This window comes from Tachypleus tridentatus, chromosome 7 (assembly GCF_004210375.1).
Source record: "Tachypleus tridentatus isolate NWPU-2018 chromosome 7, ASM421037v1, whole genome shotgun sequence".
Classification (NCBI taxonomy): domain Eukaryota; kingdom Metazoa; phylum Arthropoda; class Merostomata; order Xiphosura; family Limulidae; genus Tachypleus; species Tachypleus tridentatus.
Window position 1 is genome coordinate 36,075,298 of NC_134831.1, and position 26,485 is coordinate 36,101,782.

General features: G+C 31.8%; 1 protein-coding gene and 1 long non-coding RNA gene across 5 annotated transcripts; one reads left to right on the forward strand and one right to left on the reverse strand.

Moving 5' to 3' along the window:
* LOC143255434 (dynein axonemal heavy chain 12-like) lies at positions 1-26,209 on the reverse strand. Of its 4 annotated transcripts, XM_076511092.1 has the most exons (8): positions 16,256-17,039; positions 15,832-15,910; positions 14,814-14,945; positions 14,211-14,351; positions 8,218-8,326; positions 4,889-5,027; positions 2,131-2,271; positions 1-1,909 (listed from the first exon to the last, which is right to left on the reverse strand). In XM_076511092.1, the coding sequence occupies exons 6-8, from the start codon at positions 4,907-4,909 to the stop codon at positions 1,670-1,672; spliced, it is 402 nt and encodes a 133-aa protein (XP_076367207.1). In that variant the 5' UTR covers positions 4,910-5,027; positions 8,218-8,326; positions 14,211-14,351; positions 14,814-14,945; positions 15,832-15,910; positions 16,256-17,039; the 3' UTR covers positions 1-1,669. The 4 variants fall into 4 exon arrangements, 3 of the variants coding, with proteins under 3 accessions (XP_076367207.1, XP_076367208.1, XP_076367209.1); XM_076511093.1 differs by lacking the exon at positions 15,832-15,910 and having other exon boundaries at positions 16,256-22,337; XM_076511094.1 differs by lacking the exon at positions 8,218-8,326.
* LOC143255435 (uncharacterized) lies at positions 1,262-14,235 on the forward strand. Its single transcript, XR_013030652.1, has 3 exons — positions 1,262-1,368; positions 6,732-6,828; positions 14,094-14,235. It is a non-coding gene; the product is annotated as an uncharacterized LOC143255435 (long non-coding RNA).
* Positions 26,210-26,485: the final 276 nt, after the last annotated feature.

Sequence of the window (26,485 nt, forward strand, 5' to 3'; positions counted from 1 at the left end):
TCAATACAAAGGAGCTGTAGGCTCAGTGACATTGTGCTTTCATGTCATGGTTGTCAAGTCCTTGAGAAAGACACATTATTTTGATTGTTTCAGTCTATCAAGCATATCAAGCTGCACAATGGGTACAAATTATTAGCTAAAAGGTTAAACTGTGCCAAACTGGCATCCTTTTCAGGTGGAATGTATCACTACTTTTATTTGCTTGTGCTAGTAAAACTGGAGTTCATTGCTGGTTTCCAAGAGCTGTCTCAGCACAGGATTGATTTGATTTCAATACTGTACAACCTTTTGAGTCAAATACATACCAATAGTTGTCAGATGAAGATATGCATAATGAAAGACGGGCATCACAGGAACATCAGTAATGGTTTATACAAAATTGTTATTTTTCTAACTGAAATTCTATCAACAAAGCTAACTGTATAACAATACCACATTGAAGAGGCTTCTAAAGTTGTTTAATTAGTATACTCCTATCTCACAATACAGCTGAAATGGAAACTTCCGTGGCAACAATTTGAAAATGACATATCATACACTAGACAAAAAAAATATTTCCTCAAAATTAATATCTCAGAAGTGAGTAGATGAGAATAATTTTTTAAGTAAAAAAGTCAGAGATAATCCAGTTATTCATGCTAAAACATCCTCTCTGGACAATTGCTGACACTAAATAAAATATTTATAACAGCAGCACTTTAGAGAAAGAACCTTTAGTTTTAATTCCAACATAACATTTAATAGGAATAAAATCCTTTGAATCTACACTAGGTGAAGTAACAATCACATGAACTTGCAAACTCATAATAAGGAAAGGAAAAATTATCAAAAGCCCTCCACAAACTAAGTAAAGTTAACAGAAAATGTTATGATAAAAGTGAAGTATGAATCACAGGAAGAAGCAAAAAATTTATACATGTGTATAAGTGAGTGCTGAATCATGTAAATTTCAGTAAAGAGAAAGTCAGCTGCACTAGTAGGGTGTGTCACACTCCTATTGGTGGAGAGTTGTCACGTGCTCATTTGCATGCTACAACACAGTAATACCCTATGGAAACAAGTGAATTTGGACCCTCAATACTAGTGGTGAGTGAAAATATTTGCATATATAAAGCAGCACAAATAGAGGAAAGCTATTATGTAAGAAGAAGTAAGATTGTATCAGAAGTATGCCTTATCATGTATGGCTCATGAACTTTTTATAACTGGCTCCAGTATTTCCTTTTATTTTAGTTGTTAATCTGAATACATTGTTTTTATTATAACAAATGTTCTATGTAACACCAGCCTACAACTGAGTATCTGAAGTGTTCTTTACCTGTTGACAGTACTAAGATCACATACCTGAAGCATTCTTTTCCTGTCAAGGTGAATATTTCAAGTGATTTTTTACCTATTAGCAATAATAAAATTAAGTATCTCAACTGTTCTATGGTTAGCATTAATATCAAATTTCAGCATACATTTACATAAGAAATGTTAGCCCCCCAGTGATATAATGGTATGTCTCTGGACTTATGCTGGTAAAAATCAGGTTTTGACACCCATGGTGTAGCTTTTTACAAAATAACTAAACAAACAAACAAGAAATATTAATTGATATCATGAAACTGGGCAACACCTCTTCATCTTAAGCTATAATTTGTTCATTTATATTTTTCTAGCATTATTAGTTATTGATGTGAAGTGCTCTAACCTGCCAATAATATCTAAGTTGACTTAACCATATAAAATCATTTTCAGATGACACTTTGTTTTCTATTAAAGTAGCCAACACATCTCGAGCATGCACATCCAGTACAACCAGACACCCAAGGGTTATCCTTGTCTGTTGGGGAAAATTTCCTTTCACTAATGTCACAACTTTCTCTATCTGCCTATTGTTTTGTTCCAAGTATTTATCCAAAGCCTGAAATTGTAGTCAATGTAAAAAAAAAAGTAAATTACTGTAATGCAATGCTAAAATATTTGATTTTGTTGTTCCACTGTTAAAATGATTTATCTCAAAACCTTATTAAAAGTATTCAAACTGCAAACTACATGTTTTGAAGAATAACAAAATATTTCAACAGATGTTACATTTACAAGCATCACTTTTGTGAAACTTTTAATGTAAAATCAACAACATACTTCTAGTCCATTCTTTATAGCTTGATGAATGTCTGCTGTCCGGTATGTCTGAGAAATACAGAGAATAGCTTGTCCTGGCCATTTCATTACCCACGACTCACGAGGAGATTCACAATATGATCTAATAGATCTAGATATCACCTATCAAACCATGGAGAGCAATAATTTATTTTTAATGAATGTACAAGGCATGCTCATTAAGAATATGTAAATTCCAGTTCCTATGTTATCCTATCAGATTTTGTTAAATATAGTCAAAATTTTAATACATGAAACAAAAATATTCAGTAAACATTGCAAAATTAGTAAAATGAGCCCTGATTTACACATTCTTGTTACTTACAAATGCCTGAAATCCACTATGACTTACATACAATTTTCCTACTTATAAAAGTGAAAAACTTTTGACCTGTGATTTAAATAATATTCTCTCACACACATAATAAAATAAATACAAACACAATCTCTTCATATTTTTACCTATCTAGCAAAATACATGATCTATTTACTTTCCACACATGGTACCTATATCCTATAAAAACAAAAAAACAACATAAAAACATGACTTATTCATAAAGATAATACATCTTAATGTAATACATGACTAGTACATTCTTCTCACATACAAATATAATACAAAACAATGATTCCTAATACATATTTTGCCAAAAAATATTGATATAATATTTCTACTCCTACAAAAACTTCGAGTTAGGTACCCGTTATAAACAGAATAATGAGATACAACATGACAAGTACACTTTTCTTACTCTCTTCAAGTACAAAATACATCACATATATTTTGACACACAGGATACAGTAATCCTTAATTACTTACATATTCTTCTTTCTCAATCTTACAAAACACACACATACACAAATAGCAAGGCTTATAAATTTCTTGTGCTTCAAAATGGTATAAAAAATGTCAGTTTATACACTGATTGTATTGTGCTGAAAACATATTCTTTTCAAATAAAATTATAATATAAAAAAGAGAATAATTTTATGTTATTTTTAATTATAAATGATAAAAGATGCATCATTATATATATATATAGAAAGAAATAATTTCCTATTTGCATAATAATTTGTATAAATAGCATTATATAAGAGCAATTGTTAACTACAAAAGTAATCAAAACATGTTATTAAATACATTTTTCCTTACTGGTAAAAACAAACAAACCCATATCTTATGCATTTTTCAAATTGATAATATTTACATACATAATGCATAAACAATACAACTTCTATAATATTCTTACTCACATACATATTTCCAAGATAATCATGACTTAAAATTCTGTTTCTTTGCATAGGTAACACTGATAATTGCATGAGTTTGCAAATTCTTCCAGAACTGTGCAAAGATATTAGCACGAAGTCATAAATTCAATTTCAGGTTACTTTCAAATAGAAGGTAAATGTGAAATTTCAGAATTTTATTAATTTTCATATTGAGTGCAATAGAAAGCCTGTGGTAGTGTTTGAGTTCAACACACACTTAATATTGTGTATGTCCCCCTTTTGCTTTAATAACTGCAGACAGTCTTTGAGATATTTTTGCAGTATATTTAACAAAAGTATCCTTTAGGATTTTACTCCAAATGTCTCTAATACATTCCCATAAAGTTTCTTTGGTAGTAGCATTTGATTCATCAAGTTTCTGATTCATCAAGTTTCTGATTTATCAAATTGGTCAAGATTAAGGCTCTGTGGGGACCATTGCATCATTTGAGAATCTTTTAATATGCTAATCACTGATGGTCCATGAGCTGGTCCATTATTTCATCCATTTTGCAAAGGTTTCTTGTTGCATTAGTAGAAAAGCATTCCAAAACCATCACACGGTCTCCTCCCATACTTGATGGTAGGTGTTATGAATTGAGGTAAGTAACTTTCACTTTTCTTCCTTCAGTTATACAATCAATGCTTTGAACTAAATATTTCAAACTTGTACTTACCTGTCCATAACACCATTTTCCGATCATCAATAATTCAGTTTTTGTACTTTTTAGCAAATCTCAGTCTCTTGAAAATACTTGGAGATCAAAGTTAATTTTTTTTAACAGCTATACAATTGAATGTACACTTTTCTATCATTTAGCACATGGTCTTTATCTCATGCATGAGGTCAATAGCAGTCTTTTTTCTGTTGCAAATGCTGCATAAACAAAACACACAAGTGTCATTGTGTTAAGGTATTCTGCCTCTTCCTTTTCTATTTTCAAATTTATTTATCTCAGTTTCATGATCTGGGGTGTACTTGACAGTGTTTGGGAACATTTGAAGCCTGCAGCCAATTGTCAGGGTAATCCAACCAGCATTATGTGAAGCTTTTATTAAAATCTCTACTCTACTGACAATTATTTATACTTGTTGGGCCATGGCATGACAACAAAAATTAATATATAGTATTAAACACTGTTTTTATCAAGGTTTAGTTGTGGAGTGCTATTCAGTTGACTTATTTTAGCATATCCCAAATTTGATCAGTATGTTCATTCAAGCAGAAACATTATTACATGCCCTTGGTACAAGTATATTGAAATTCCCAAAGAATGATAAGTATTCTCAACAAGGCTCATTCAATTTTCAACAGAGACCAGTGAAGCATTGCCATAGCATTGAAATTCATATTTTGTTATGGCATAAAAGAATTAGTCCTATAAAATAGTAAGAATAAGAAAATATTTTCTTGTTCTAACACATGTACATGTTATTGTATGTAAGTACAGAACCTAAAGGAACTTACTTTGTGAATGCCATCTTTCATAATCCCTTCTAACTGTAAAAGCCATTTCTCTACCTGTCCTCAAGCACGAGAGGTAGATATTGTTTCTGTCAACTCTTCTCACCCTCACTGCTCTCCATATGAGTTATGTCCAAATAATCTGTAAAGTTTGTTCTTTTTATAATCTGAGACTGGGCCTTAAAAGATTATACATAGAGTTTGCTGTTTGTTACATCTTTGCACTTGTGTAGAAAAATGTTTACATTTATCAGGCAGGCTGCAGTATGGCCTATGTAGGAATGGCTAGAATTGTTCATAAATATGGAATTTCAAATATCTTTACAATAGGTCATAGAACTTTACAATAGCAATAGCGTTACCTTTAATAACAAACATATGTAATGATCAAGTCATAAGTTCTGGAAGTGTCTGTAAATATTACAATAAAAAGTTTGAATTTCTTCTTTCTTCTTTTATATTACATGATAACTCAAAATTCAAAACAATTATGTCAACCAAATTCACTTAGGTGACATAATGTAAAATGAAGTCTTTACTTTCATAAGTGTTATTTACTAAAGGTAATTAAAGAAACAAATTGTAATTCTCGTGGAATAATGTTATCATTATCCCTGGAGGAAAACCTTCTAACAGAAATTGTTGTTCCTTGAAAAACCTTAAGAACATGGAGAAACAGGAAGTAAGACAATAATTGATGAACAATAAGTATTACATAACTTCTCAGGCTTTTAAATGAGTACTCATATTTGTATTAATCAATTTATTTGCACTATCATCACGAGTTTTTTTCTTTCTTGATGTACCATCTTTGGGCTCAATTACCTAAGCCTTCTACAAGTGCAAGATGTTTAGTAAACAAAAGAATCTTACAGAACAACCCAAATTAGAAGTTGCCTAGCAACAACTAAAATAAAATGTGCCCTAAGTTTCTGTAAAATAATAAGCCTAATGGCTAATAAGGTAAAATAAAATAATGTTACAAAGTCAAGAAACGGAGCAAGTCATATTATTATTGTAATTTGTTAACATAATGCTAGAAAGATAAAAACCAGCATCAAAAAGTAAAATCAACAAAAAGAAATTAATAAAAATTTAGGGTACTTTTTTATAAAAGCAACAGAGAAATGCATGGTTTGATTTCTTTAACAATAAGTAATCAGTAAGTATGAAGGGGGATTCCAAGATTATGGTTAATGTCTATAGCAGGACCACAGTCATGAGGTGCAATTCTAATGGCTTCCCTATTGATTTTCATTCTGGTATTACAGTCCTTGGCAATGATTTTTATATTCTTGAGATCAACATTGTGGTTTTCCTCTCAAGTGTATAATGCAATGCCTGAAGTACCTACAGAAGCATGTGCAAAGTCTCTTTGATGATGTTTCATCCCAATATTAACAAAACATTTAGTCTTTCTAATGTATTCTTTTTATGCTCACATGATATGTTGCAAACAAAGTGTTTTTACATGGAAGTCTGATATTTAGACTTAACCTTGATTAAAATATTGCACAAGTTAATCGGGCACCTGAACATAATTTGAATGTTAAAGGTATTCATTATTCTTTTCATTTTTCTCCAAGTTCTTAAAAGTAGGATATCACCATCCATAGTTTATTTTTCTGTTTAATGGTACTTTCCTCATTAAAAAGTTTTTGACAGTCTTTTTTTTATCAATTTTTCGAGATATTTATTATTACTAAAAGTCAATTCAAATTGTAGAGGTTCAGTTTCTACATAGTAGTTTGCTGCATATTCTATGCACTCTACATGGTGAGGTTTCAATGATACTATTTTTAACAGATACAGGATGCTATCTGATAAACAGTTGTTGTTATTGCAGGTCATAATTATTCTTTATAACCATTCCCAACATTACCTCTACTGTTACTCCTGAAGATAATGTCATACAAACAGTGAAATGTGTAGAGTCTTTTAGGGCAAGTCCTTTTTTTAGTAATTATTTATCATGTGAGATTTTAAATTTTATTGCTTTTAATTATGAATATATCTTTTATACAAGTTTCATTTTAAAATTATTTAGGTTTACTGTTGTTTTTTTTTTCATTTTTGCTTCGTAACTTGTGATTTGAATTGTTTTGTTAGATCCTGCTGTTTACTAAATGTTTTGAGCATGTAAAAGGCTTAGGTAATTAAGCTGAAAGCTTGTGCTTTAAACTAAAAAAAAATGTGGTAAAAATATGAATGAATTACTTTATACAAATAAAATTTATAGTTGGTACCTCACTGTATTTAGAACACAGTTATAAATACAACCTTCCTAAGTCTGTTGAAACACTGCACTAAAAAAACATAACAACAAGCAAACAACTAAGGAAAATCTTATATTTTTGGAAACAACAAAAGCAGGGCTAACTAATTAATGTCTTTCTCCACCAGTATGTTGTATCATCAAAAAATTAGGAATGTGGTTTATCATATCACATCAAATTCTTTCATTGATTTACTGCCTAAAATATACACAATAACAGATACAAATAGCTTTAAGCTAAGCACTGAAGCTATGTTTACTGTTTGCAATCTGAGATAAATAATTTTCAGACTGCTTTTTTAGCTGCCATTTGACAGTTTTTATTGTTTTCTTTGCACAGTGTAGCTGAATATTTTAAATTTTGATTAATGTTGATGGAATAAATTGTTATATATATGACGACAATTAAGCTTTAAAAGTTGTCCAACTGTCTTATCCCCAAAAAAAATGCTTGCTGTTAGTGAATATAATTGCTTCTAGTGACATGCGTATATCCCCTTCAAACTGCCACTTTTCACAGATTCTGAAAACAAATGTAGTTGAACATTTGGTTAAAAAAGTAGTTAATAATGATGCTTCAGCGAGACAAGTACCTACAATTATGCTCCTTTAAAAGTAAAAGAAATCATTGCTCTTACCCATTACCTTGCAGTTTAACCACGATATAGCCAATACCTCTGCATTTACAAGGATTATACATCCACTTTAGTAAGTACATTTACTGATAATGTGTTTTGCATAAGTAAATAAATAGTGAGTTCTACAAATAAACAAAGGAGATTTTAATAAAGTAACCAGTCAGTCTATTTTAAGTAGATATTACACATTTATTTTAATATATATGCATCAAATCTAAACGTATTTGTCAATGTATTCTAAAACAAGTCACCACAAAATCAAAGGGTTGCAAACAAAATAAGTAATTTTTTAAAATGTGAATATTGCTAACACAGTGAAAAATGTAGCTAATCTATAACATAAACCATCAAAATATAAATTAAAATATGGTTTATACTATTTATAAACTGGGAATAGAACAATTTCCTTGCAAACTCACCTCTTTGGATCTTTTGTTTCTGACAAGATTTCTAAAAGTTTTTATCATTAGATAAAAAGAAAAACCTTGGAAAATACAAGCGTTTCTTTTCCAGGTAGTCATTTAAGCCCTATGAGATAAAAATATGAAAATACAAAATAAAGCACTAATTGATGCAAAATGTATGTTGTAAAATATTATGTTCAATCAATTCCAATATATTTTAATGAGTTCCTTGGACATCAGTTGCAACAAATGTGACAAATCTATTGTAGCTCATCCTTTTATGATAATACATATAATGTGTTTTAAGCTGATAACACAACTACAGCAATTATACAACTTTGAATATAATTCAGAGAAGATTATAATAGAATATAAATATCAGTTTATGATTTGAATGATGAAAAAATTAATTATATTAATTATTACAAAGTCAAATTGTTGCCATTATTGCAATAACAAATACATTTTCATCTGGACTTTTTTAACCACTATGGTTAAAAAATCAAATTATCATTGGTTGAAACCATTTCCTGCTTCACATTGGACATATAGAAAGTCAAATTTACAAATTTTGCACTTTAATAACAAACAAAATTACTTATTGTACCAATCTTTCTAGAAATGTAGTATCAAATTTTTGGTAAAAAAAACATTAGTTTTTTTTAATCACAGTACATTATTATATTAGAATATAAAGCAAAGTGATAATGCAATAATATTGTTTTTCACCTTACAATAAAATAAGATTAACCAAAAATAACACTAATAACCTCAGTCTTCTCAATACAAAATAAAATAGTATTATTTTTAGATTTTTGTCCAAGAAAATATTCGGACAAAGCCCTATAGTTGAGAAGTTCTTTTAGATTTTTGATTAATTTGAGGAGGGGTTTTAGATTCATGAAAAGAATAGCTTCCTTCATCCTTACATTATTGTATACTAAATAAATTCTGATAGGAGCAATAGACTTAGTCACTTTGTGATTAGCACTGCATAAATAATGTTATTATGTAGCAAAAGCCCTCCACCAACATGAAGACATCATAACTTGTGAATGCAAAAAATACAAAGTTGTACTGGAAGTGTGGAGGAAGAGTGGAAATTTGTGCAGAAGTGGGTATTTTAAGGTAGGAAAACGTTAACTTTCAAGATGATATACATTTAATCACACAAAACTAAAATCCCACATTAATATAGTGAAGGGACTGGTGCAAGATTTACCTATTTCAGCTCCATTCAGAGAGCACCCAAAGAAACTCATGGAGTGTGACACCCAATAGCAGGAGCTTCACATGGATATACTTGTGGGATACTACTTGTGCAAAATTTTGAGAAATAAAAGTACTCTGAGTGGCACCGCGAGCCACTTTACAGAATCCTGTAAAATAGAGAAAATGTATTCATCTGACTAAGGATGGAAAGTAGATTGGAAGATAGCAGACTGGAATAGGCAGTAACTCACAGGAGATGAGACAGCCAGGTGATGAAGATAGTGTGTAATGAAAGTGGGAGATGTAGTCCACATGCCAGTCTGTAAAATGTCATCAAGTAGCCATCAAAAACAAGAGGCAAAAGAATGGGTGAGGTGGGAGATTTGATGAGAAGAAATATGAAACAGCCTGCAGATATTGACATCCAATGAAAAGTAGACCAACAACAGCAGTTGACAAACTAAGCCTGTAAGTTTAGATAGTGATAAGTCCCTCAAAGAAGAAAATCCCAGGGAAGAAAGAAGTGAAGAAGGGAGCCAGGAAATTATGAGATGTAGGCTAGGTAGCAAGATACAGCATAAACAGAATGTGACAGAAGACACAAGTCAGATTGAGCATGGAAGGAATCACCTTCCCAAATGCTGAAGTCTTAGAAAGGAAAGAGACCAGACACGATAAAGTAAAAGATATGGAGGATAGAAAAAGGTATGGAAAGAGTTCAAAGCATAGAAGTCATAGAGATGGTGACCTAAGGGAAGGAGTAAGAGGAAATAGAACTATAGGGAAATTTAATATAAGGAGTAGGTGACCATTGGCTCAGAGAAACTGGGTAAGAGTATGCAAGATTATTAAGGTCCAAACTGGGCAAGGGAACAGGGCAGGGATATCTATGGAAGGAGAGAAAAAATATGGATAGAACTGGGGAAGACAATACCTTGCAAAATCAGGAAAGATAATGGGTGGTAGACAAGGCAGGCTAATAACCAACAATGGTAGAGAGAGCCAACCCTTTGTTGAAAAATATTGTAAAAAAAGAGAGATAGCCAACAATGAGACAGTCAGGATGAAGATGGTGATGAATAGGTCAGAATGAAAAACACTATTACACTGGTAGATAGACAGGGTAGATGAGCAACAAGAATAAGACAGGAAAAAGATCACCAAATAAGAATGTCTGGTTTGACAGGTAATGGATTGGATAAATCCCAAGTATGAAATCAAATAGCAACATGTTGCAGCAAGAAAGAAGGTGTGAGAGGAAGGGAGATAGCAAGACAGAAGGCAAAAAAGAAAACCAGTGATGAGTCAGTCAAAGAGGTGCCACAAGGGCCCATAATAAAAATCATGGAGGTGTGGTAAAAGCACAGATGCATAGATTCCCCAGGAGAGAGCTCACTCATCTGAAAACCCAAAGTCAATAAACTATTCCATGGGGCAGAACAAAGTCTGGTCAAGATATATGGTCTGCATTGAGGTTTACAACATATAGTACATGACAGACAATAAGGCAAATGTATTGAGAAGTGACACAAGAAAAAGAAGGTATATGGTTTGAAAACAAAGAGTCCTGGATCTGATACTTTTCTGACACTTGATATAAGATATGACTGTGAAGTTTAAAGAGTGAACCATAACTAAATGATCCAACAGGAGGGGTAGAAAATGGGAACTTGCCCAAAGTACTGCCAAAAGTTTGAGTACATTAAGCTGAAGTCAAGATACATCCTTGATCAGAGTGTTCAACATAAGGTTGTCATTCAGAGATGCCTCTCTTCCTAGTAAGAATATATTGGTGAAAAAGGCATAAGAAAAATTTGGGTGGAAGTAGGTGCACATTTATAGTGGTATCGAAGTGGTAGACAGCCACTCAAAAATGTCTGTGAGAAGAGAAACAGTAGGTCCAAAGGTTCCTGTGATTCATTACACTGGTTGATATGAGCATGGCCCAGTAGAATAAACAGTTTCAGGAAAGCTATAGTTACTAAAGACAAAAGAGTCTCTCAGGCAACACGAGTAGGACAGACTCACATCCCAGTGAGAGAATGTTCCATCATTTGCAGATAGACAGGGTAAGCTTCAGCCCAGCTGAGAAAGAAGTTGAAAAAATACTCCCAGAAAAACAAGGTATTTGATGGGATAAGAAAGAATTTAGAAGTCTTGGCAAGCCATCCTTCAAAGACAGTTTCCTACAGAAGGAAAGTATGAAGGTAAGACTTCTCCTGTTAATGGGACAGAAGAAGCCAATCATTCATGCAATAATGAAAATCATAGAACAAGTTCTTTCAGATGGTACACAAAAACCTTGACTGTTCTGTTAAAGACATAGGAGGTCAATGCAATGCTAAAAAAGAAAAAAGGATTGCTGAACTGGAAAGAATGATTTCAAGAAACAAATTTGAAATATCTTTAAGACTCAGCATTGGGAATATGAAGAAACATATCTGAGATGCCATTCTTGCTCATCCAAAGTCCAAGGAAAAAGAACCAACAAAGAGTAAAGAAATTTTCCATGCAAAAATGAGGGATGACCACCTAGCAGATGAAAGTGGAAAGGTAGATTACCAGCCTCCAGTCCCCAGTTTTATTGGGGACCACAAACAGGTGAAAGTAAGACCCTCTCTATGACTTGTTTGTGCAATAGATCTGGCACAGTGACTTCCAGATATTGAAGATAGATGTAATTTGAGAGAGAAGTGAAGTTAACCAGCCATTAACTGAGAGAAGAATTGAAGGGACAGTCCATGAAAACTAACAAGTATGACCCATCTAACTGCAGATAGTTGTTAACAAAGATGTGCATATCACAAAGACCAGCCCCCATGACAACTGAATCTGCTCCATTGTCATTGATGAATCCAGAAAGTCTGACACTGGGCTGAAGAGTATTGAGCAAAAGGATAAGATAGGAAAAGGGGTAAAAAATATAGGAAGTGGGAGGAGTATAATGATCCAAGTAAACAGGGAAATAGTAGTAGTACAGACTATGGCAGAAAGGAGAAGGGAACAGGAATTGCCTGAAAATTCAAGTAGGGCTTGATGAATTGTCTCTTACATGAAGTGAAGAGAGGAAAGGTAATAAAACACAGAAAGTAGTATTAAGCAAAGACAAGAGAACTAAGCACTGGAGAGTGAAATCGACCTCAGTGGGCTTGCTCCCAAACAGGCAAAAGAGATTTCAAGGTCTATGACTCTAGAAGGAGGAAGTTCAGTTAACTGTAGGCCATGATAAAGGAATTAGAAAGCAAGAAGGACAAGAAATAAGATCACTGGCATGGGGTAGATCTATAAAGGAAGCAATATTAACATCATTATCAGAAGATGGGAAAAGAATACAAAATTATTTAAGTTGGGAGTTGTGACGTAGAGAATGGGAAATATATTAAAATGGAATGAGAGATAGAGTGATACAGTCCAAATAGCATGAGGATGTCTGAAAATTCTCCTCAACGACAAGAGAGGTTCTCAAAGCATAACCAGAAGGGGGAGACAAACAGTAAAAGTTGTCTTTCTCATCATATTCCTTCTCAGAATGAGGGGAAATAATTCTTGGCTGCATAATAAAACCTACTACCCTATGCACAATGGCTATCATGCCATTTATGTTTAACATGTCTTCAGTAGCCAAATTAGGAAATTGACTATTGCAAGGTTATCCCTCATCTCAGCAGATGCCAAAGTTGCATGAACTTGAAAGTTCATAGTTTGATAAACTAAAGAAAACAAAGTTCCTTTATTAGATTGCAAACCTCTGTAAGTTATGAATACAACAAAATACATCAAATACACACAGTGCTAAGGAAGATTAATGAAGAATCTCAGTGGAAAATCTCAGTGCAGAGGAAGGTTATGTCATGCTCATATTAGTGGAGGGCTTTTATTACATAATAACATCATTATGTAATGGTGAAAATCATGAGAAATCTAGTGAGTGTTGGTTGAAGTTGTCTAAAGAATTGTGGAATGCAAATCTCTCAGGCAGATGCACAAGAAAGATTGCTTTCTGTGTGAAGAGGTTGGTATGGTCTCAGAAGTAAGACATTTTTATATTAATGAATGTATTATTGTGAAAAGGGTGAACTATCTAAAATATTTATCAGTGTTAATATAATACAATTCAGAAAATGATGGTTTAATTAAACACAAGTGCAATAATAATGTGAATTTACTGAGCTTATTTGGAAATATGCAATTCACTTTGTTGATTTTAAAAGTAAAATATACACAAAACTTTACTTGAAACACATTGATAATAGCAAAACAATTGTGTCATTAACTGAAATGTTGTGGAAAGCAAAATATAATTTAAAACTAAGCTTTTACACAAGAAAAAGTGGAGTGGTCCACAAATTGCATCTAGCACATGAGTGGCATGTGCATTTATGTTAGCAATTTGCTTACAGATGTGAAGTGTGAAAGTTGGAGTAAAAGTTAGCAATGAAGTGGATGTAAGGAGGGGTATTCCTAACAGTTGGCCAGACTTCTATAAAAATTATATATCAGTGGTGAAGTGAAGGTGACAACAGCTGAGTGCTTAGCAGGACATATTAACGTTATAAAATATAAACAAATAAAAAAAACAATTAACTATTTTGTTTATTTGATTTATATGTGTATATATCTTTATTTAAGTTAGGTAGTGAAAATTTATGACCATTTTGTTTTCTTGAATATTTTTATAGATACTTTTTTAAATTTATGATGGGGAACGTCCCAGAGGTGAAAACTGCCATTGAGTATACTAAAGTTATCTTCTGAATGAGATTAAACAGTTTCAACAAAAAGGACTGCAATTTTACCTTTTGAATCAGTTCCAACAACTCACTGGATTTCTTTAGTTATCTAAATTTTTTTCAACCTGGAGAACTGCCAGAACATGTCTGTCTAAAACAGCAGCTTTCATGGTGTCTCTCCAGTTCTTGTCTACAGTTGTGAATCATCTATATTGTATGATAAGAGTATTAAGATGATGTTTTTTTTTATATAATTGTTTGAATAATTACATCTAAGATGTTGGAACACATTTAAAGTTTAAACGTACCACAAAATTATTTAAAAGGTGGTGCTACCCGTAACAATAAATTTAAACAAATAAAAATATGTTTTCTATTTGTATTTCTTTCCTGTATGGAACGTTTTTAATAACTGCATTTTATTTTTATCACAACTACATTTTTCTATTTCAACTAATAAGTATAAGAAGATAATTGAATTACACAAAGCACTAATAATTATATTTGATGTTTAAAATACTAAGCTATATACATAAATATGTATATAAAGAGAATAAAAAAGTCAGAGATAAAAGAATAATATATAAATTGTCTTCACACAAGCAATAAAATACTACTTATACAAATTCTAAAAACATGAAGAAATATTAAAATAGTTGTAGTGCATACCTTCCCTCCTCTGGCATTTGAGCCATAATATCAGGGGAACTAAAGATTGGCTCTAAATATAGCCATGTAGCTTGAACTTTTAACCACTCATCAATTATCTCTCCTAACATCAACAACTTGTGTTCCCACTCTCTGTAAAAATGAAAAATAAAAAAAGTGAAAATACTTCACAATTTGAAATATATAGTATATGAACTATAAAGGTATATATAGTGTTTATCATAAAATAAAAGTAATATTTAACAAAAAAAAAATCATTACAATATAATTAATTTGATAAAAATATTTTATCAAACCTTTTTTTATATTTATGAAACATTACCTTTAAGTTTTTCTAAAAACACAGTAAACATTACTCCTTAGTATAACACGTTTCTATTACACTATCATTTCAAACATAGTCCTTTTTGGATTTTTTTCATGTATATATCTATCTTTATGTGTATTTTCCTTTAAGAAAACAATACACACACATACACATGTATATGATTATATCTGTACTTAAAAAAAATTGAGAATGACCATCAACTATGTTACAAAAGAAAATTAATTTTTTGCAGCTTATTTTAACCACAAATAGAGTTAGCTAGCATTCCTGTCAAATGAAATGCATGTGTATCAACATAAAACTAATTTATTCGTTGTGGGCCTGGACTATTAATGAAATATTCAGTTCCAGACAAGAAAGAAGACTGAATATTGTTTGTGAGTTTGTAAAATTTTAGTATATAAATAATTATTTCTCATAATTATTTTTAATAACTGTTATAAAAATTGTATTGTTTTTTTGTATATCAAAATTGGTTTGTGTTAAGAAACTTGTGTGTATTAATCCTGTTGGCAAATATTGTAAATTTAATACATTGTGACATTTAATTATCTTCTAAATTAAAATTAAAATGTCTAGTTATTTGAAATCGTAATATGTAATGTATGTGACGTAATTAGTTGTAGACTAATAGATAAATTATAATATGTAACATACGTAATAAATGTCAATATTATTTTCATTTTTTACCTTAGAGTTCATCAACTCCCGAGTGCTTTTTGGAATGGTTAAAGCTTTATCTACAATGTGTTTGTACTCATCACAAATCCTACAAGATAAAAACTTATACATGTAATGCCATGTTAGTTAAAATTAAATAAAAGTAGGCATTTATGAATAAAACTCAAAAACTGCATGTTAAATATATAGAGCAATCAAACAATTTCTCTTAAGTGTTTAGTTTTTTCACATCTGTATAATCAAAGTGTATTTTCTTTAACAATAAATCATTACTTCTTGGTGTTCTTGTGTGTCAATCATTTGTGCAAACACAGGTATCTTAACCTTTAGTGAATACAGTGTATACAGTGTAACGTGGTTTCATACACTTACTGCTACAGTAATTATATCTCATACACTAAGCCAATAATGTACAGTGACTTCTATTGCTTACTTGTGTCAAAGAGGCATTAAAAACAGGAAGTTCAATTCCAATAGCTGTTCAGTAAACTTATTCCTTTCAGCAACCATCCTATTCAAAAAATCCTCCACAATAAGCAGTTTGAATATTCCAACTGGAACAGCCTCTTGTAGCAAACCTGTAACCAGTTGAGGCTATGCAATAAAATAAATATTAGTTGGACTGATACATTTAGCTTGAACAATCAGCCACCTGTCAGTTTATACCAGTATTCCAGTGCACTGTCAGTGTCTGGGTTATTGTATCTGTCATGGATGAAGCAGTTTGAAAAAAAAAACCTAGTATTTACACTCCAGTCATCTTCAATCATCAGGCTCACAAGGTTCATAATTACTACCTACTTCATCCTCTTCAAATGACTGTGCATTGGAATTTTGTAAATTACTTGCAGTTTCATTCAGAGTAAAACTCTAAACAACTTTGCTATCTTGTTGCCATAATAGTAATCAAAACAAGGCACTGCAGAAATCTCAGGTCATGTGAACTGAAATTTTAGTAAAAAAATATTTTCTACTATTTGAAAGAGGGAAACACACATGCATGATCATTGTACAATACTAAAGGACTGTTTATCTGTTTGCTTACACACAGTTATAGCATCTTTGCTGATTGATGTGTTAACACATCATTAGTGCCTGATTAATAGAAATGACTCATTAGTACTTCATTGGTGATGAACATGTTAATCCAACAATAATAGTAAGGCTTTTCTCAATTGTACAGAATTTCCAGTCATCGTAAGTCTAATATTTTGTTTATTAGGGTGAAAACCTGAAGGTGAAGAATAGAAGTGATATAAATAAACAAACGAAAAAGGTTATAGTTATTACCATGAAATACTTTATTAGTTAAAAGAAGTTGCAGTTCTATATCAACAAAAATCATAAATAGCAAGAGTACTACAAATGACTCAATACAATCTAATTATTTTAGGATTTCATTTTCTAGTTCATTGATTTACAATAGTAAGTATATTTTACAATTTTTTTATACTGGTTGACTTTCATTAAGGCATTTCATTTTAATTATGATCTGTAATAACTGATGTAGTTCTAAACTAGTTGGCTTTCGACTACAACATACATAATTTTTGTAAGGGTCAGATATGTTTTAAAATTGTCTTTCACAAATTATCAGTGTTACCTTTTAGCTCTTCTGAATATTTGTAGAGAATAATAACCCAATAAACAATAGATTCCTACTTCCTTCTATATATACTTCCTTCTGTTTAATAGATTTTACAAAAATGCAACTTAACAACTTATGCATCATTTTTTATTTGTTATCTTTTTTTATGTCAGGATAGGTTATCAACTTAAAAATATTTTAATAAATTTATAAAATGACTATTATCAAGTAGATAAGATAATATATTAGATGACATAACTGTGAAGGTACTTATTAGTGTAAATTAATATTTACTGTGCAATAAAAAAGGCTACACACTTTTTAAATTAACAGTATGTATCTAATACCCTCTCATTTTATGCTTTTTGTTGATAAACTGATTAGATTAGAATTTATAACATTAAAAAAGTCTGTGCTTAAATTTTTATGGTGTTACCTTTACTTTCTTCCTGGTGCTCATTTGAGATGTTATTCAATAACTTTTCCAAAAGGATCTCTGTTTGGCTAGCTAAAGACTCATAAAGTTCCCGAAAATCCAACTGGAACATTCCGAGATCAACAATTTTGTCTGCAGTGTACATAAATTTGTTGATCCAGGATTTATACTCATAAACCTGTTTTCTCCATACTTCAAAGCTGCTCTCACTCTAACATATTAAACAGTGATTTTTTCAGTCTAATGAAGATGCATTATTGGGAAATAAAAAAATAATAAACTAAAAAATACATAAAAAATGTTATCATAAAACTGTACTTGAACAAAATTTACAGATTTAACACATATTTTAGGATAGCAAAAACTATTTTAAAATTAGGACCTCCTTCTTTTCTTTACTAACATCTCTAACTGAACACTTCAATGAATGAAGTTCTTAAAAATAAGTTCAAACAGTGTTAGGTAGTGCAAATCAAAGACCTGCATATCACATAACAAGGTTCTTGAAATTTCAGTGGAAAAAGAACTAGAAGGTTTCGATGGAAAAATTTAATATCTAATAAACTTAATAAAATATCAAATTAAAAGTATTCATATACGTCTAATAATGTAAATGAAGATAATTTATCTTTACAGGAAAACTTTGCAAAAAAAGCAAAAAAAAGCATGTATATGACTTATTGCAAAAATTTTACTATATCAAAGAAAGAAAAATAGTTTTTTGAATCAATAATAAAAGTGAGTTTGGTAAACCTTAGACACAGAATTATAAATTCAAAATGCAAAAAAATTATTTTTTTAAAGTTCAGAAGTTGACATTTTTCATACACTGAAAATGTATTATAAATAGGTACTTACTTCGTCTTACATAAAGCTATCTCAACCTTTTTCTGCCCTCTAAGAATTGTAAAACATTTTCATGATCAGCCTGCCAGTTAATATACTTCACCAATTTCACATGATACCTCAACATGTACATATCATGTGAATACTCTCCACTAATTTTTTGCATCACCTACATTTGCACAGCTACCTCCCTCTGCTATTGTTATTCAATCCTCACTTTCATGGCAGGTTATAAAAGAAGAACACCAGCCAAGGGTAGAGGAAGTAAGCAGCTATCAGAAATGCATTTTCAGTGCACAAAATATGTTAACTTCCAATATGGTCTTACCTCCTTTCATACAAAACTTGAATTCAACACTGCAAAGTTTTAGCATACAATGTGGGAACCAAGTGGAAAGTGACTCCCCTGAATGAATGTATGTGCTTTGAGATGAAAATGAAACACACTTATGAGGTACCATACTGACTTCTGGAACAGGTATGCTCTTTGCTCATGATGTAGGAAATGAATCTGACATAGGTGTAATCCACAGTAAAATATAAACAGAATTAGCTACATACACATGCAATCTCAACCAGACAAATGAGATTTCATGACTTGTCCTTGGCATTAGAAGGTTGATGATGAAAAAAAGATAAATTATGACATAAACATAAACGTGGCTAAGCCACGTGGACTGTGTTATCTATATATATACGTAACAAACCTAATCATATGTATACAGGAATTAAGAAGTGGAAGTTAGCTTCTGGCTGAAACTGGACAAACTCCCAAAACCACATTAGGAACAAGAAGTATAATACACCAAAACTAGCATTACAGGGTTGCCTCAAACCAACCTCATGAACAAAGCAATATCTGTAACCAGTGTCACGAATAGAAATCGTTCATTACCCAGTCATAAATACAGGAAAGAGATATCCAGCATCTGGAATTATTAGGAAGATTTGTAACACTTACTCAACCATAAGAAACAGTGCACTTATGTCCTGTATCTGTCACTGAGAAGCAGGTGAAGTCCCCCAAACTCAATTGTAGGAGCTGGAAAAGAACCTCCTGCAACCAGAATTAATGAGAATAGGAGTCTCTACCATAAACAACTATAAGAATAGGAGAGTGTCATCCTGCACCTAGTTTTAAGAGGAGGATTCTGTATAGGCTGGGCCTGCTCCAACCGATTTGTTACTTTATTTTGACAGGAGTCCACCTGATAAAAAGCATCCAGAGGAAATGGAAGGAGGCAGATCAGCCTTGCCCTCTTCTAACTGGTAAAGTTCTAGTCTCACTCATGATCAATCTTTTCAGAAACTAAGAAATGGGTAAGAACTCCTATGTTACACTGAAAGAAAAAAGGGGGAATTAAATGTGGTGGGGAGTCCAGAGGACCATCACACTAGAGAAAGTACAATGGGTATCTTTAATTCCTACTTTTAAAAGCATATCACTCCCAATTAATGCAATCAAAAGGTCAGCAAGCATGGGTGATAATCCCCTTCTGCTATACTCAGGAAGTCCATGAGTGATGGTCTCCAAATGATATATACATATACATACCACAGGGTATGCTACAAGTGGTCTTGTTGAAATATCCCATTCCTACAGTGAGTGTTATAATGTAATCATGACGTCAATAGTGCATATCTGACCAGGCAAAAAGATATGACAAAATGATGAATAAGGTGAGAAAACACATTGTGGAGGTGGGGGCCTTCCATGGAGGAGTTAGAATACACCAGCCTAATGAGTTATTATGAAAAATGAAAAGTTTCCAGGGTATAAAAGTTGGGAAATTGAACCTCAAAAGTAGTCAGGTAATACCACATAAAATCATAAGGAGAGAACTATACAAAAGTTGATCAGCATCAGCACCAGTGAAAGATGAAAGTGATAGTCAAACAGCATCCATGAGCAGCACAAATCTTAGGGATGAAAGACCAGTTAAGCAGTATGTCATAAGAGAAATGGTAGAAGAAGCGGGTAACAATGAAAACAGAAATATCTAATTTGTGGTTTCCATAAGCAATGAGGAGAAGAAAATAAAATCTTGAGGGGGGAAGAGGATGATGGAACATGAAAATGAAAGTTCAAAGTAAGAATGGTAAAGATGTAAAGAATCACACTAAGATCCCAATCATGCATATTATAGGAACATAGAGGATGCATGACTTGAAATAATAAAAATGGAGAGAAATGAAAGGGAAAGACAAAACCTGCAGAAAAGAATGTGTTTGACAAGTCTATCAGATATCTAAAAATGACCAACGTGGAGAACCCTTTGTCAAACAAACAGGTGAAGAAGAAGGAAAGAGAATGAACAGAAGGGTAGAAAGGAAAAAAATCACAACAAATAGATCAAAGTCTTAAGGTATACTCTCACCTATGTGGTAAATGGACATGAAAGAAGGACTAAGGGTACATGAAAAAAAAAAGATGTAACACATGGAGTCAATCCCTGGGCTGAAACAATGCACCTGACAAAAGCCATGCGTGAAGGCAGAGTGTGGTGACATCTGGACGAACAATATACAACTGAAATCAACAGAATACAGATTTAAGGGTAGACAAAGGTTACACAAGTAAAGGCTGGAGCAGTGAGAATGATGGTTATATTGGCCAAGACAGAACCACTAGTAAAACAAGACATAGTATGGTTTGGAATAAAAATAGAACTCTTGAAAGAATATCAAATAAGATATTAAGCATAATTGTGAAGAATTCTCCATACTTGACTGAACACGACTACCCCCCAAAGTTAGTGGATAATAAACAGAAGAAGAAAGAAAAGGAAATTTGGTGATCCAGTGGAGAAAGGCATAAATGAGATATCTCCAACTGAAAACATATCCACCTACAGGCCTGTAGATTAAGAGACTATTCCACATGTAGAATCTTGTTGGGAGGAGATAAAAATCCACTACCATATTTAGAAGAAAAGGCAAGTGAAGACCACAAAGTGGTAATTGTGGGCCCAGAAGAGATTTAGGATCTGAAAACACAGAGACCTTGAACTGTTACTTCCTGGCTCTGTGATACGAGTTACTACAGTGAAGATGTCAGAATGTAACATTACCACCCACTCCATGATAGAGAGAGGAAGAAAGTAGGATAAAGCTTGATGAACTGCCAAAAACTTGAGAATGGTGATATGGAAAGAAGAACTCCAAGCTGTAGATTACAAGGATAAAATGACATTACTAGTGTCATGAACATAAGAAAAGAAACCAAAGCAAAGCTCAGCTCTGTAACCAGGAAAGAATAAAACATGTCAGTGATGGAACAAAACAAACATTTAAGTTCTAAGTTTACAAAATTAGTATGATAAGGCACATAGTGAAGAATTACAAAAAAAACAAACAGCATTTATTCAAATAGAACAATCAAGTACATATTACTGGTATGTAATCTAGAAATTATCTAAATCTACCTAATTAGCAAAGTACTTATAAGTATCAAATAGACAACCATCTAAGTGTATCTAGCCCACAAAATATGTAATAATAATAGCTCTGCAAAATGATTAAGATTACCTAGAAAACACATTAATTATCCACATCTAACTTACAATTCATCTGAAGTAATCTAGATGACAAAGGACACATAATTACATCCAACACTGAAGAAAATTATGAGAATAAAGCATGGAGATAAAAACAATGAAAATATCATTCTTATAGATTAGTGAATTACATGTTACTAGTAAAGATATGTGACATACAAGCTATTTAAACATATATAGTTAAAAAAGTACTGATAAATATCAGACAAACCATCTAAATTGGCATAGTCCAAAAAATAATAAAAAAATGTGCAAACCAATGAAAATTACCTAGAAAACACATTAAGAATCAATATTAATTCACAAATCCTCTAAATTAACCTAAAGAAAAAAGGACACATTTAAGTCCTACACTAACAAAAATTAAGATGATGAAGCACACAGTTAAGATTGATGAAGAAAATTATTAAAAGATAATAAGAATTGTTTGTCTGAAGTTAAGCACAAAGTTTCACAATGGGTTATCTATGCTCTGTCCACTATGGGTATTGAAACCCAGTTTCTGATATTGTAAATCCACAGACATACTGTTGCACCATTTGAGAGCTGGAATAACAAATAAGATGTTACAAGTAGTAATCATGTGTAACTTGCAATCAATTTAAACATACTTAGTTAAAGAACTAAGTGAAAATAATCTAACAAGCCCTTGAAATTTGTTAAGTCTACACAGTATTTAATATTAATGAATATGCAAAGAAAAACAACAAAGTGTAAGCTTGTTATATATATACCTATGAGTGTTATAAATAAACTGATTTGAACTCTGTTATAGACAGGTATAATGTATTAATATCACATTAAGTAAATGAGGCCTTTTGACTTTCAAGAAAGAAATTAATGCAACACCATAATTAGATAACTATCATAAGTGTATTTGTATATATCATCTTGCATATTTAAATTTGTACTAATTTTGACTAAATATGTTTTACTTGGGGGTTGTTTGCATCAATGGTCATCAGATTTATTGAGTAACAACAGGCAATCTATGATATTTTGACAAAAACTGCTATAAACTTGCATTTGATGTCAGATGATAGATCTTTTATAGTTTTATATTTATCATATCACGATACATAAGCCACAGTAAGATAAATACATTGCAACACACAAAATCTGTACTACACCTCTAATTAAATGAGGTTAAACAAATATTTTTCAAACAACATACACAACCATTTTAACAAAAGAACATTTGTGATAAATAATAAGTCATTTACTTGAATTTAACACATTTCAACCACTCCATCCAAAAAAAAAAAAAGACTTTGAAATTGTTAAATTTACAACACTAAAGATGAAACTAACAATTCCTTTTACAGGTTTTCTCTACACTTTCTGCAAGTTGACCTTCTCATAATGTCGGCATATGTGCAAAGACACATTGATTCCACTCCACTCCTATGTCACTGACATGTATTTTCATCAGCTAAAACAAATTTTTATTTTTGTGAAGGTTTGCTCAACTATTTTCTACACAGCCAAAAAACCCAAAATATTTCCACAATACTAAACTAAAGAGCATCAAATGCCTTCAAATTTGAGGTACTGGAATTTCATTTTAACGTAAGCATTTTCTAATTTGCTTACACAAACTGAAATTATATTGGTGACAAATATGTGACACATAATTTTCTCATTCAAAGGAATATTTTGACTGTAAGTGTTCTGATAAGGAATGCTTAAGCAGCTTAAACTATCCTTGTTCTTTGTTTACATTCAGAAGGGGACATAAATCAGGTATGTCTTTATACAAATGTTTTCACTTCTCACTAGCTTCAAGACTTTCACCTAAGCACATATTTATACATGACATTGCTGCATACTAATAAGTACATGAAAATCCTCCACTATATAAAGTGTGACTCATTAATAGCACAGCTCACTCCCTCTGTCTTCAACCATCATTATAAGAGCAAGAAATGATGCACTAAAGGAAGTGTGAATCCAATGTTGAAACAGTGAAGGGATTACAAAAGCAAAATTTACTTATATAAATAAATCTCCTTGAGGAAGCACTCAAAATGAACCAATAGTATGAGACATTGTATACAGACATACTTGTGGAAGACCACACCTTGTTGGTATCAAGATACACTCTCTGTTTATAAAGAGTTGCTAGAAAGAGTGGAAATAAGCACAGTCCAGAATCTGAACTGGCTCACAGAAGTGCTACATATATAGTGTGGCTAGGAATGTCACACTGTACATGGTTGAAAACTCCACTAAAAAACACAGCATTGGGAATGTGTTATACAGGCCACAGTAAAAGGGTCCTCATGGTCTTTACTTGAAAATCAATGAGGCAGAATGAAAATCCATCAAAGTGCAAATTAATGTTACACTTTACACTAGATATACCCATTGCCTATTGGGATATACCCTGTGCAATCTATGTGCAACTATCATATTTTGGAACAAAATCTTTTATTTTATGACTTATAGGTAAACAGCTATTGGAGATTAAAATTTAAAATATATTTTACAATATTCATAACTGTATTATGTATCACTTTATAAAATGTTACATCACATTTATATACATTATTATATACCTAATAAGAGAGTGTACTAATTCTCAGTTGATAACACTTAACCATACCTGCTTTATGTCCTTTCTGTCGCATTTACTTCAGGATATTCAGAAGTGAATATAAATAAAGATTAAGAATTGTTTAAGCTGCTTAAGCATACCATATCAGAAGACTTACAGTCTCAATATTCTTTTGAAGTAATTAAAAAGGTTTGGATGTGAACATATATATAGATCTTCATTTTAGACAGAACTATTTCCAAAATAACATCACTCTTGCAGGAAAGGATGGATATTGCCACACTGTCTTTAACTGACTCTGATCTCCAGGCCCTGTGAAGGAAAAGATGTTTCTCTCTTTAGATTCTGGAAAAATGCAGCTTCAGTGAAAGCATCATCAACACATTGTTTCTTTACAGACAAAGGAAAACCATGAAGAAGAATGAAAACTCGTAACATAGTCAGTGTAATCCATTAAGACAACACAGTAGCAAAAAAGTTTCATAAAAATGAAATGATGTTCACAAAATAATTAGTTGTGAACAAAGATGAGAACAGTTATGTCTAATCAATCCCTAGTAAACTTAAACTTTTGAAAGTGTCTACCAATTTTCAACTTAGAATTAAAATTTAAAAGAATTACTCAAAATTCCTAATGAATTTTTTTTCTGTAAATTTATGGACATCATTTACAAACATCTCCTTTGAAAAACTAATTTTTCCAAATTTATTTCCAATACCAGTGCTTCAAAATCATATACTTTTTCTCTTATACTCCTAGCATTACAACAGTAACAATCAAGTCTATCCTTTTCTACTACTTCTGTACTAACTTTAGTGCTAAATTTTTATTCTTTTTGTGTTAAGTTTCTTCTGGCCCTCACCACTGTTTAGTTTTAGTTTTAAACCTCCCTTATAGCTGAGTTAATAGTCTTAGAAAACAAGCCAGCTGCTACAGTATTTAAATGTAAACCACCCATTCCAAAAGCTCCCTTCTTCCGATGAACTTGATCGATACAAGTCCAGTCAGTCTGCTCATCCTTACAGTTTACTTAATAAAACCTAAACCTAACATTTAACCCTAGTGACCTACTTATAACTTCATTTACACAGTTAATTCTTGGTTATACTCTCCACCTGTTCTCCCACATAGCATAATCTAATTATTTTGTCCTCATTTACCAACAGATTATTCTAACCATATATCTTGTCGATAAATCACCTACAACTTCCATATCCTTCTCTGATCCTTTTGTTTTCATTTTCTCCAACAGTTCATATGCAGAATCCAAATTCTGAAATTTGTTTGTCAACATAATAGGTTCATAACAAGTAAATTCATTATTTTTTCTCTAATACTAATAGCACTCTTTCTATCATCCTGAAAGTCACTGTCATATGATATATCCCTTTCATATTAATAAATTATTTACCCTCTGACTACTGCTTCCATTTCACATAATCTACAATTCTTTTCATTGCCTCTAACTTCTCCAATTATATAATTTCTACATAAAATCGTATACCTTCGCCACTAATTTTCTTTAATACGTAGCGACCTGGTATATCTTGGGACTTAAAGTACTTGACTCGTACTCTTGAGCGGCTAAAATGGGATTTACCGACTTTATAACGTCCTTTTTGAATGAAAGAATACACACTAGTAAGGATAAAAGAGCGAGCATGTTATGTAACAGGTA